Source organism: Cuculus canorus, chromosome 12, assembly GCF_017976375.1.
Source record: "Cuculus canorus isolate bCucCan1 chromosome 12, bCucCan1.pri, whole genome shotgun sequence".
NCBI lineage: Eukaryota > Metazoa > Chordata > Aves > Cuculiformes > Cuculidae > Cuculus > Cuculus canorus.
This window is the reverse complement of record NC_071412.1, coordinates 16,334,995-16,347,591: the sequence shown is the minus strand read 5'-3', so window position 1 is coordinate 16,347,591 and position 12,597 is coordinate 16,334,995. Positions and strand designations below refer to the sequence as shown.

The following is a 12,597-nucleotide window of genomic DNA, read 5'->3' as shown; positions in this document are numbered from 1 at the left end:
TCGCGGCGGTCCCTCCCCGTCCCCCCCAGCCGCGGGGCTCGACATGGCGGCGCTGTGGCCGCTATGGCTGCTGTGCCTGGCACCGGCGGGCGCCGTGTGGCCTCAGCCGCAGTCGCAGCGCTCCCCGCCCGGTGGCCGCCGCTGCCCGCTCCCTCCCGGCCGCTTCCGCTTCGCGTTCGCCTCGGGTTCGGCGGTGGGGCCGGGCTGCGCCGTGCTGGACGCCGCGTTCCAGCGGTACCGAGCGCTGCTCTTCGCCGCCCGCCCCGACGGTGAGGCGGGGCCGAGGGCGGCCCCAGCGAGCGTAGAATCGCCGCCCTGCCCGAGGGACGGGAACCGGAGCGGGGAGGGACCGGCTGAGGGGTCTGGGGGAGAGGGAGGACTGCAGGGCTCGTGCAGGTCCTGGGGTGAGAGGGGCTTCATGGCTCCCTGCAGCTCCCGAGGGGAGGTTGTAGCGAGGTGGGTGCTGGGCTCTTCTCCCAAGTGACAAGTGATGGGACAAGAGGAAACGGCCTCAAGTTGCACCAGGAGAGGTTTAGGTTGGACATCAGGAAAATTTTTTTCACTGACAGAGCGGTGGAGCACTGGCAGAGGCTGCCCAGGGCAGTGGTGGAGTCTCCATCCTTGGAGAGATTTAAAAACGTGTAGGTGTGGCCCTTCAGGACATGTTTTAGTAGACACGGTTGTGTTGGGCTGACAGTTGGAGTGGATGGGCTTAGAGGTCTTTTCCAACCACAATGATTCAATGATTTTTAACCCCCTTGCTTCCTCAGTCCAGCATGGGCTGGTGGCGAGGGGTGGTGGTGGTGTGGTCTCAGTCTCTCGTGTCTGGATCTGGAAGGCAGCGCCCGTGGCACACACACCTTGAAATAAAATCTAACCCCATGGCCCATTGAGCACAAGTTGTCTTGCGTTTTGTGCAAGGAGTTAAGCTCTTGCTATCAAGAGTTTGCTCTTTCTGTTTAAATTTTTATCTCTTCCAGACTGTGTTTCAGCTCCCCAGCGTTTTGTTTTGCTTCCTTTTCTTGTGACTGCAGGGAGAGCTGCTGACAGTGTTGCAATTGCTCCTACTTTTTCACAAGTCTCTGCTGTTCCTGTTTCTAGCAGCTCTTGGTGTCCAGGTGAAGCTTTACCTGGAGGAAATACTCCTGATGCTTCATGTGTGTTTCTAGCAAATACATATTGGTGTCATCACATTCTTGCTGTCCTTTTTTCCTAAGGTGAGCTGCTAAGCATCCCAAGGCAGTGTGGCTTTTCTGGCCAAGAGAGGTAGTAGCTCTTGGATTCAACGTGAAATTGTAGGGTAAGGTGAGGAAAGACAAATGCTTTGAGAGCCTGTGCTTGATTTGAGACAGGTTGTAAAGGTCTCTAGTGCTGGACTTGTTCATGGAAGCCCCTGTTGCATGTCTGGGATGAAACGCAGGAAATTCCCTGGCTGTGTTCAGAGGCATACGCAAGCTGGGGAGCCGGAACACATGGATGCTCAGTGCCTGCAAGGTTCTGCAGCAGCCTGAGGGGTTGTTTCTGGGAAATATGAAAAGCTTCATTCATCAAGAAGAGCTGGTAACTCTGCTTGTGAGTGTTTGAAATGTCAGTGTGAGCTCTGCTGCTGCTGATCAAAGTGAAAGGTGACGGCATTGGAAGCTGCTTTGCTTTGTCTTGAGAGCACTGTGCTTTGATAAAGGGAAGTTTTGAACACTCATAAGAGTTGTTTGTCTTATTTCTTCAACTCTGGTAAGTAGCAATAGAAATAAATTTTTATTTGGGAGCTGAGAAGGTTCCTCTTGTTTCTTTTTTTACTGCTAGGATCTCAACTTAAACACCTGATATAATTATTCATGTTTTCCTGTTCCTCTTGTGTGGAAAATGTGATCGTGAAATCACTTGGAGCAACTAGGAAATAGTTGCTAGTAACAGAGAAGAGAATTCAGAAGCTGTTTTCTGTCTGTTTGAGAAAACTGCTGGGTCAGTTTAACAAGCAAGTATGATTATCTCTGAACTCTGTATTCATCCTCAACTTCAAGCATGAAAACAGAGACCGGTTTGTTAGGAGGGACACGGGGGGATCTTTGAGCCCCTGCTCAGCATAGAGCTAACCTGGAGCTGGGGCCAACTTTGCAGTTGGGTCAAGCTTCTCAGGGCTGTGTCCGTCTCAAATTGCAGTTCTTTCCAGGGATGGAGAACTGAGACCTTGCTGTGGAGCTTGACTGCCCTAGAAGTTGAGAATATATTTTTTTCCTATGTCTAATTGGGATTTCCCTTGTTCTTCCTTGTTTCTTGTCCTTAGCTCTGAAGGAAGTTTGGGAGAGACCCGGGACCATGTGTGGAGCTCAGGCCAGGTGCCTGTCATCCCGTCCTTGACGTCTTATTGCTGCTAATGTGCTAGTGTCCTTGTTTCCCAGTTTGTGACCGTAATTAACTTGACATGCGCTTTCACAGCACTCTTTAGAACCATGAGCTTTGGCCTTTGTGGTTGGTGGGTCACTGATACGTGTTGCACCCATCTATCTCGCCTTCTAGGTGCAATGATGGTGCGTGCCTGCTCTTTGGCCAAGAAAGTCGCATTTGGGTTTGGTGATGCTGCCCTGTGAGGTTTTGAACGTGGTATGTAGTGGTGGGACCAATTCTATTGAGGCTTCTCAATAGAACAAGTGTTTCCTGTGTCCTCAGGCTTGAGAGTTGCTGTCCCTGGGGAGCTGCCGCCTTGCTGAGCAGAGGGAGTGGGTCTTGCCGTGCTGGTGTGCCAGCTCACACATCTGCGAGGTTGCCTTGGCTACCAGCTCGTCTGTAACCAAGAGGAAAGCTCAAAACTGAGGGCGGTCATAGAGCTGTTTTCCTTCTCTCTGTGGAGGTTTCGCGATTCCTTCATGGTGAAATTTGGGCTTCCTGGCTCCTGCGAGCTTAGGAGCACGGATTCAGCATTTCACCTTGACAGTGTTGAGCCACAGTCTCCAAGTCTGCTTGGGGCTGACATCTGGCCAGATTCCCTCAAAGCCAAGTGTTTTGTTTTTCAAATGACCATATTGCGCTGTTTGTAGGAGCGCTGTGGGATTGTAGGCATGGACCTTGTCTGCGATTAGCAGGTTCTCACCCAGCTAACCCACTCTCCTCCTGGCCAGAGACTGCTGTGAGGAGACCACTCCATCTTAGTGAAGGCTGAATGCCTCCCTTTGGAGTTGAGGGTGTGACTCCAGTGAGGACTCAGGGCTATGCATCCTTGGAAGTGCTTTTTCAGATAGTGTGGCCAGAGCTCCTTCTTGGGATCTGAACGTGGCTGGGTTTATTTTTCCAGCTGCTGCACCTGGGACCTAATGTGCAGAAGGTGAAGTTGTTCAGGAGCCTTCTGTGCTGTGTGAGACCTTTCAGTGGCCTCTAACTCACCCCAGCTCTCCAGTGTGCTTGGATTCATACTCCACCCTTTTTTACAGGGCTTTATTTCCCTTTCTAAGAAGTGTGGGTAGGGTAGCAGAGCTCTTGAGTTTGTGCTTTTTCCCAATGCTGGCAGAGTTTGAAAGCGTGAAGCTCTTCACCCCCGGGAGAAGATTTGAGTAGTTGTGGCCGTTGCTTAGAGCAGGAGCTGGTGTCCAGAGAGCTTTGTGGGCTGCTGCTAGACCACACTGATGTCTCTCCTCCTTTTTGTGCTCCTATAAGCTTCCACTGGCAAGCGTTCCTTGGGGCCTTCCTCACCAGTAGACCTTCTCTGAGCTGAAGGCTGTGATCCGCTCATGTGCTTCTGGTTGCCTGTGTTGAAAGAAGCGCCTGCTGAGCACCCCTGGGCCTGCTCTCTGGTGAAGGAGGAGGGGCCTGTTTCTGCCATGTGTGTTAAGAGTCCGTGTACTCCTGCACCTTCATCGTGAGCTGGGCTGGGAGGAGGGCAGCAGATGGGGAGCAAGAAAAAGAGCCAGAGTAGGGTTCATGTCTGCTGTCTGTGTCCTTTGCAGAGAATGAGCCGCCCTGGGGAATTCCCTGCACTCAGCTCGATGTTTTCGTTGCGACACCGGGCTGCGATGGGCTTCCCAGCCTTGACTCCAAGGAGAGCTGTAAGTGTTGGGATTGGAAGTGGGAAGGAGTGACTTGAGTGAAAGTATAGCTGTTTCTGTGCCTGTCATTTGAGATAGCACTGTGCAGCCCTCGCCCCAACATTAGGGAGGCAGCAATCCTCACAGTATTATTGAGAGACTGGGGCAGAGAGGGAGAGACTTACCTGAAGGTGCTGACAAAGCAGTGGGAGAGGTTTAAAACAAAAAAAAAGAAACCCAAACTGGGTTCTCTGGGGTCCCAGGGTGCAGTCCTGTATCAAGATCTCTGTCTGGTGCTGTTCTGGGCTGTAGCAGCATGTGGTGGCATGTGGGACTTAATGCCAGCACTGGCCGCTCTGATGCTGTGTTTCAGATAAGCTGTCTATCTCAGAAGGCTCCTTGCTGCTCTCTGCGGATACAGTCTGGGGAGCTCTCAGAGGTGAGGTCTGCTTTCTGTGGGGCATTCCCACTGTCCCTGCTGCGGGCCTATGGGAATGTCTCTCTGCCTCACTCTTTCCATAAACTTATTTGTTAATTGTGCTCTATTCCTTTGGGGGAATCTGTGCTGAGAATATGGCTGCATGTGGTTTTCCTGCAGGCCTGGAGACGTTCAGCCAGCTCGTTGGGAGAGACGAGAACGGCACGGTGAGTTCTAGCTGTGTCTCCTGGGGGCCGGTCAGCTTTTGCTAATGGGGTCAGGCTGAGGGTTGCTGGAGTGCTTGGATAAGGGGGATACGAGCAGTGCACACAGCCTCGCCGAGGGCCAAGTAGAGGTTCATGAATCCAGTCAGGTCCCTGCCTTCTGAGTCAGTGAAGTATCGCAGCTCTTTCTGGCTAGCTTGGATGCTAACCATCCTTGTCCCACTGGCCCTGGGAAGAAAGGTGACCCTGATTCTCTCCAGCTAATTGCTGTGTTTCCTGGAGCCCTGCTCACTACTTCTTTGTGCTCCCTATGTGCAGTACTACATCAACGAGACAGAAATTGTGGACTTTCCCCGCTTCCCTCACCGAGGACTGCTGCTGGACACCTCTCGTCACTACCTGCCTCTGAGAGCCATTCTGGAAACTCTGGTAGGACACTGGTGCTGGGAAAATAAGTGTTTTAGTTGTGTGTCCCTTCTTCTGTGACAGCATTTTCTGGGTAGCCTGGAGGGCTTCTTGGGCGTCTGCTCCTTTCCGAAGATCCTAGGAGCTGTGTGGAGCTCTGTATCTGCATCTCGTCAAGGAAGAGCTTGTCAGACCTAGGCTTTTTGAAGAAAGCCAGCTTGCTTGTCCCTAGGTGAAACACCAGGCTGGAACAGGATAGCCTCAGGTCTTTATATATAGATGTGCCACATGGAAAAATGCTTCTGCGCTGTAGGTCCTTCCCAGTGCCCGTGGCTGTGTTTGCTCCCAGTATAACTCAGCTGCCTCATTTGGGTCATTTCTCAGCTTCCTTTGAAAGTGGGAGAAGGAAGAAAACCCTGAAGTATCTTGTGTTCCTGCAGTCCAGCTTATTTTCCGAGGCTGGGTTGTTTATGAGGCAACGGGAAACACTGACTCCTTCCTAGGCACATTAGTGAGAGGTGGGTGGTGGCTCTATGTTCATCCCAAACAGAATTAAATTTCCAGGTCTCAACGTTGGCTCAATCATAGATAGTACAGGGACTTTATTGTGAGCAGAAGAACTGTTGACCCCCTACAGCTCTTTTTGGTGCTGGTATGTTTAAAGAGATTTGTCTGAATCCCTTTTGGATCCTGGGCAGTGTTTGGGGACGCTGCCTTGTCCTTTTGGGCACAGGGCCCTTGTCTTCTTTGTGGCGAACTGGGTGACCTTTCAGAAGAGACGAGTCACACTCACCTTTGTTCCTATTCCTTCCCAGGACGTCATGGCTTACAACAAGTTCAATGTGTTTCATTGGCACATTGTGGATGACCCGTCTTTCCCCTACGAGAGCTCAACTTTCCCCGAGCTCAGCAAGCAGGTAACCCACCCCGATTGCTGTGCAGCGCCCAGCCCATGGCAAGCAGATCCTTCCCTTGGCTCCTGAGCAAGGCGCTGAGATTTCCAGTGTTCCCTTAGGGAGCCTTCAATGCCATGACCCACGTGTACACAGCTAGTGACGTGCAGACAGTGATTGAGTATGCCCGGCTGCGTGGCATCCGAGTCATCGCAGAGTTCGACACTCCCGGGCACACCCTGTCCTGGGGTCCAGGTGAGGAACGGCCCCTGCCTGCCGCTTCTGTCAGGAGCACTGTAGTTGTACTAGGGGAAGGAAGGGGATCTGCAACCTGGACCCCAAAAGCTGTGTGTGGGCAGCCCTGTCCCACGGGCTGGCTTTGATAGAGAGCAAATCATTGTCTAGGGTGGGCTCTGTGGCCCAACTTCTGGGACAAAGTCCAAGGGAAAAATATTTCTGTCTCTTCTTGGGTGATTCTTTTTTTGTGGGAGGAAGGGATGTCTGCTCTGCCAGAACCGACATCATGGGTATTGCAAGGATCTGGGGTTTAACTGTGCGTACAGCTGACCAAGCTTTTTCACTTTGCTCAGCTGGGCCCCAGTCCTGGCACACAGTCTGCTCCAAGGACTGCAAGTGCCTCCTATTCACGTATGGAAGTGCAAGAAGCCTGAGGAAAACATTGCCTTGTCTTTCTCTCTTCTTCCCTTGCCTCTCTTCCATGGCCTGCACTGGAATACACCCTGTGCATGGATCCTTCCCCACAAGCCAGGCTTCCTGAGCCAGAGAACGTTTTTCTGCTGCTGAATTTATGCCTTCTGCGTCATGCCTGGGTCCTTTGTCTCCTGGCAAACCCTGGGCTGTTCTGAGGAGGATCCAGCAGGTTATATAGGGTGATACGGTCGTGCTCGATCCCCTCCTCCCTGTCCTGTATTTGTTGTGACCCAGGTGCTCCAGGCCTCCTGACTCCCTGCTATTCGGGCAAGGAGCCCTCTGGGACCTATGGGCCCATCAACCCCATCCTTAACAGCACCTACCAGTTCGTGACCAGTTTGTTTAAAGAGGTCAGCACTGTGTTCCCAGACTTCTTTCTTCACCTTGGTGGTGATGAGGTGGACTTCAGGTGCTGGTGAGTCTGAGATCAGTCTTGATGGGGATTGGAGGGAAGTATCTGGGACTGAAGTCCCAGCCCATTGCTTTTTGGTTATGATATGCAGATGTTTGGTGTGCTCTTCCCCCACACTTTGTGTGTTGGTGCCTGCGGTTTCAGTGCTCGTGGTGATGCTGGTTTTGGGAAGCTGCTGGTGCAGCTATAGCTCTTGGAATGCCTGGTCTAGCCTTGAACGGATGCGGGAAGGACTTGGACGTATCTCTGCCTTACTCCAGAGCCTGAATTACAGTCCTTATATTCTCTTTTCTTTGGTACACAGGAAATCCAATCCAAAAATCAATGCCTTCATGGAGGAGATGGGCTTTGGTGATGATTACAAAAAATTAGAGTCGTTCTACATCCAGAGGTAGGGATGGCTGCACCTTGGGCCTGCAATATGTGACCAATATAAATGTATTCTGCTGTCTCGGGGAGACCAGATCTCTTTTTCAGGAGCATGCCTGTTTGGGCTTGCCTCTCTCACCCTAAAGGAATTGATGAGCGAAAGCAGACGGCAGGGTTGCTTTATAACTTATTTTAGGTTATAGGGTTTGATTCCGCAAAACAGCAGTAGCCTATCTACGTTTTATTGGGAGATTGACCAAAGAAAGGCTGGGGATAAGGAGAAATAGGCCTCATAAAGGGCTGTGCTTTCTCCCTTCTCCTTCAGAAGTAACTTTCACATCCCGCTGTGGGTGTTGGGAATACCAGCACTGCTGCTGTCTGCATGCAACCAGCAAATAGAGGGGACTTTAATTGAGATGACCCAAAAAATCTGTGTTCTTTCCACTCCAGGCTTCTGGACATCATCTCTTCCCTCAGCAAAGGTTATATTGTGTGGCAGGAGGTGTTTGACAACGAAGTGAAGGTGAGAGCTGCTTGCTTTCCCTGCTGCAGTTGCCTGTGCTGGGGTGGGTAGGGTGTGTTCTGTTACGGGATGAGGTGGTGCTGCTGGTGACAAAGCCCTCATCGTGGCTTTGTCAAGCTGCTGTCAACTGCCTCTTCCCTCCAGGTTCTTTTGTATGCACCTGCAAGAGGCAGGTTTTAACCTTGTCCAGGACACTCTGTAAATGGGCTTGTCCCTCCTTCTGTTGCTTCTGCAAACCAGATGGGAAGTGGCTCAAATGTCAAGCCGAAGTCTGCCTCACTTTCCCTTTGCGGGTGTTCAGAGCCGTGGATGGGTCAGGATGCTCGGCTTGCAAGGGGAGGTGGTGCTCATGTTCCCACACTCATCCCATGCACAGAGTTCATATGTGCTCTTCAGGTGAGGCCAGACACCATCATCCACGTGTGGAAGGAGAACCCCACGCCATACATGGAGGAGATGGCAAATGTCACCAAGGCTGGCTACCGAGCTCTGCTCTCTGCTCCCTGGTACCTCAACCGCATCTCCTATGGGCAGGACTGGATGGCAGCCTACCAGGTGGAGCCCTTGAATTTCAAAGGTGTGTTCCTTGTGTCTTCTTCCCATGTGGCAGCTGACCTGCCACTTGGAGGTAGGGCCAATGCTGGCTGTCTTGCTAATTGGTTCTCGCTGCTGAGTGCTTGAGTGACCATGTCTTTGTTTCCTATGTGATGTCCCGTTCCATTGCTACTCACAGAAAATAACTCCCCTCTCCCCCAGCCCAGGATTTGAAGCATGGGCTTCCAGAAGGGTAACTTACTGCCTCCATAGTGAGCCTCTCAGTGCTGTTGCAGGCACCTCTGTGGGCAGATAAGTCACCATGGGTGATAAGTCACCATATTACCCTACAACAGCCCCTCAGCTGGATGCTGTGTCCTCTGCAGGCAGCCCTGAGCAGAAGGATCTGGTGGTTGGCGGAGAGGCGTGCATGTGGGGTGAATATGTGGATGTCACTAACCTGGCACCCAGGCTCTGGTAAGAGAAACTGTGGGGAAGTGAGCTTGAGTCGTGTGGGGCAGGGCTTAGGCCCCTTGCCTTCATCACAGAGTGACATGTGCCAAACACTGCGAATTTGGTCTGCACGTGGTGCCTGTCTTTGTCCCTCTGTGCCATTAAGAGTTTCACAGAGGCTCGATGAGGGGTTTTAAGGTTGTAGCATGCTCCTGTACAGCTGCTACTGCAACCAGTAAGAGTTTAACACTGGTCTCTGTCCTGTCACGCCAATACATCCTGATGCGTCTAAGAGTGGATCTTTTGATATACAGAAGCCACGTGCTTTTGTGTCCTGAAGGGTGTTGGTCAGGAAAATGTTTAGGAGCTCAGGGCTTTGTGCAGGAAGCTTTCAACCTCCTCCCTGAACTGTTTGCCTCTCTCCTTCGTTCTTCCAAGGCCGAGAGCTGGGGCTGTAGCCGAGAGGCTGTGGAGTAATGCAACCGTCAGGGACCTGCAAGATGCCTACGTGCGGCTGGCTGACTTCCGCTGCAAGCTTCTTGGGTAACCCTCCTTCCTCACAGCTAGAGGCTGGCTTGTGCTCGAAGACAGCACAAATGCCACCCTCTCTGGGGCTCAGTCCTGGGAGGGCAGCGAGGGTGAAGAGGGCTTCCGCTGGTGCAAAATAACCCTGCTTGCTAGGGAGAGTCCTGAGCTTTTCTGCCTGTGCGTGGGCAGAGTCTTTGTGCAGTGCTGGAAGAGAGCCCCTGCTGCCAGCGTGGGCTGGTGGCTGTCGAGGAGATGGTTTTGTGCTGAGGAAGGGGGACCTGTCAGCTATTGCCACCCCTCCTGCAGTACCAGCATCCCCAGCAAACCTGCCCTTACCCTGTGCTGCCACACAGGAGCTAAAAGCCAAGTCTATAAGCGCAGGATAAAACCAGCTCTCTCCATACCTGAAATGGGGCACCGATGGCCAGCCTGTGCTCCTCTGAACCCGGCAGTGGGCTCTGCCGGTGCTCCGTGTGTAATGCCAGCTCTCCGCTCTCCTTCCAGGCGTGGCATCCAGGCGCAGCCTCTCTATGTAGGATACTGTGAAAATGAATTTGGCGGATTTTGAAGGGAGAGTCCTGCTGACCTCGGTCACTGTGCACACAGGAGGAACGATCCCCCTCTCAAAAGCTGCTGGCTCAGCAGAGGGACCGCTTCCCACCTCCACCTTCTGCTTGTGCTTTGTTGTGGTGAAACTTTTTTTCCCTTGTGCACTCTTTGCCTCTTTTTCTATTTTTATTTCTTTAAATCTATAAATAAATGACCACAAAGAGGAAAAAGGTGAATTTTCATGCTCAGCTGGGGCTTGGGAGACTGTGCGAGGGTTATTGTTAGCAGGAGATGGGTAGGGGTTGCTCTAGAGGTGCTGGTGGATGAACATCTAGTACTGTCTTATCCCAATAGCTCCAGAGCTGGCTAGGTGCCTGCTCAGCCGGATAAACTGTGTGTTCCCCTCTGCTGCTATCATAGAGGGTGATTAAGAGGTGTGGGCTCCCCAAGTTTTTCCACCCTGACCTCCCACTGACCATACCTGGCAGTGCACTGCTTGTGCCAGGACGTTAATGTGTTGTGACCTCAGGCTTGTTCTATGGCTTCCCATGCACCAGCAGTCAGCGTCGTGGTGGTCCTATCCTTGTCTCTGTCTCTTCTCTTTCTGCCTGTGTCCACGTAGGAGGCTTGCCACCATCTCTGCCTAGAAACCTGTCTGTGGCCACAGGCTTCTTCTTCCTCTGGCTTCTGGGAAGAAGACACCCTGAAGCCTCTCCAAAGATGCTTCAAACCCACCAAGCTGAGCAGCATGTGGGTGTTAGGGAGTCACAACTCAACTCTTCAATCAGCTGTCACCTCTGTGCAGAGTTTGGCCACCTGGTCTATCCTCCATCCTGCTCTCATCCGTGGGCTGAGGAGCTCAGCTGCGTCCAGAGGGATTTGATTTGGATGGTATTTCCTTGGAGAAGAGACTGGTAGTGCTGCTGTCCTGCAGAGCTGGGACAGTTGTGGTTCTTGTCCTTTGATGGCTGGGGTTGCTGCACTGGAAACCTTGTCCAGCTGGAATGGAGGCACCCCAGGGAGAAACCCTGGCTGATGCGACTGGTGCATGTGTGTCGAGGGTCTTAAATGAGTGAGGTCTGCAGTTATGGCTCAAAACCTTTTACTGTTGAACTTCAAATTAAAAATATGGAATGAACTTTGAATTAAAAATATTCAGAAACTGTCCAATCTTGCATTTCCGTGCCCTTCTGTGAAAGGGATGCAGTGATAAGCCTTAAGGGGGGTGGTTAAAAGGTTGTGAAGGCACACCAAAGCGGAGAGGTTCAGCCAGATTTGGGGGAGTGGAGATATGTTTTCACCTGCTACTTGGTGGGACTTGAGGGGCTGCCTTCCTCTGCCCTGTTTCCTGCTGGATGATGCCCTTCTGTTTCTTTCAGGTCTGCATGGGAAACTTGTGCCCCTGTTCTCTGTAGTTTTAGTTGTAAATATTGTCCTGTTGTAAATATTACGGCTGAGCAGAGGGAGCTTTGCCTGCCTCCCTGTGATTCTCTTCAACGGAATAACCCAAAGGAGCTAAATAATAATGTCTGCTTCCCTTCTGCTGGGCTGTGGGGTGCTGTCAGGTCTTGAAGAACTCTGAAAGGCTGCTGGAATCTGCACTCCTTCCTCCCTACCAGACCTGGCATGATGCTGATCTGCAGAAGCTTTTTGTCCATGAGGACATCTCCTCTCGCTCTGACCTGAGTGTCCCCAGGACTTCTTTTTGGGTCAGTTTTGGGAAGCATTGCTCAACAGCACAAATGCCTCTGTGGAGCAGAAGCTTTACCTTCTGGTCCAGGCTGGTGGCCTCCAGTGCTTGAGACCCAGGCACCTCTGTGTGACCATTTCTGCCTGGCTCTTCCTGCAGCCAGGCCAGGGCAGGAAGGATGGGCCTGGATTCCACAGTTGGCTGCTGGGAGGCAGCGCTTTAGGCTCTGAGGGGTGGCAGGCACAGGGGAAGGGAGTGGTTATTCCCTTCTTTTTGAAAAAATGGGTTTTTTTTCCCCTAAAGTGGCATAAAGTGATTCCTTGCCTGGTACATTTGTTGCTGCGTAGAGCTGCTGCTGGGCAGGCTGGGAAGAGCCTGCCCAGGCAGGGTCATCTGTCCCCAGGGAGGGTGGTCTGCTCCTCGAAGCGATCCTCTGCTTCTGGGTGGGATCCTCTGCTCCTAAGGAGGCTGCTTTGCTCCCTGGACACTGCACCGTGCGTGCTGAGGGGCTTTTCTCAGCACCATCCAGCTCCCTGCCTTCATCCTGCCTCTCCCACACCATCACACTGGGTTCCCTTATGCCCACGGCCTGGTGTGCCTGCCTGCAGGGCCTGGGATGCTCCAGCACCACCAGGGCAGGCTCAGAGGGTCTCCAAAACCCGGCACCTTCCACTAACGTTTGGTGTTTTTGATCTGGGTTCAATATCGCCACACGCTCCCAGTTCCCAGCTGCTCTGCACCAGCATCCCTGCCATCCTGGGGACAGCTTGGCAGCATTTTCCCCCTCCCAAAGGCTGGGATCCCTGTCAGCAGGGAGGGAGCACCCTGCTTTTCCTGCCACGGCCTTGCCGCGCGGCCCATTCCTTCCAGAA

General features: G+C 52.4%; 1 protein-coding gene across 1 annotated transcript; it reads left to right on the top strand.

The window, feature by feature from the left end:
- HEXA (hexosaminidase subunit alpha) lies at positions 1-10,265 on the top strand. Its single transcript, XM_054077969.1, has 14 exons — positions 1-269; positions 3,939-4,037; positions 4,390-4,455; positions 4,615-4,661; positions 4,977-5,087; positions 5,879-5,980; positions 6,079-6,211; positions 6,902-7,082; positions 7,384-7,470; positions 7,899-7,971; positions 8,368-8,548; positions 8,892-8,982; positions 9,397-9,501; positions 9,991-10,265. The coding sequence occupies exons 1-14, from the start codon at positions 44-46 to the stop codon at positions 10,052-10,054; spliced, it is 1,566 nt and encodes a 521-aa protein (XP_053933944.1). The 5' UTR covers positions 1-43; the 3' UTR covers positions 10,055-10,265.
- Positions 10,266-12,597: the final 2,332 nt, after the last annotated feature.

Coding starts and splice junctions, on each gene's coding strand:
- HEXA (XM_054077969.1), top strand. CDS start 44: ATGGCGGCGCTGTGGCCGCTATGGCTGCTGTGCCTGGCACCGGCGGGC. Junction 7,471..7,898: donor GAGTCGTTCTACATCCAGAG/GTAGGGATGGCT, acceptor TTTCCACTCCAG/GCTTCTGGACATCATCTCTT. Junction 7,972..8,367: donor TGTTTGACAACGAAGTGAAG/GTGAGAGCTGCT, acceptor TGTGCTCTTCAG/GTGAGGCCAGACACCATCAT.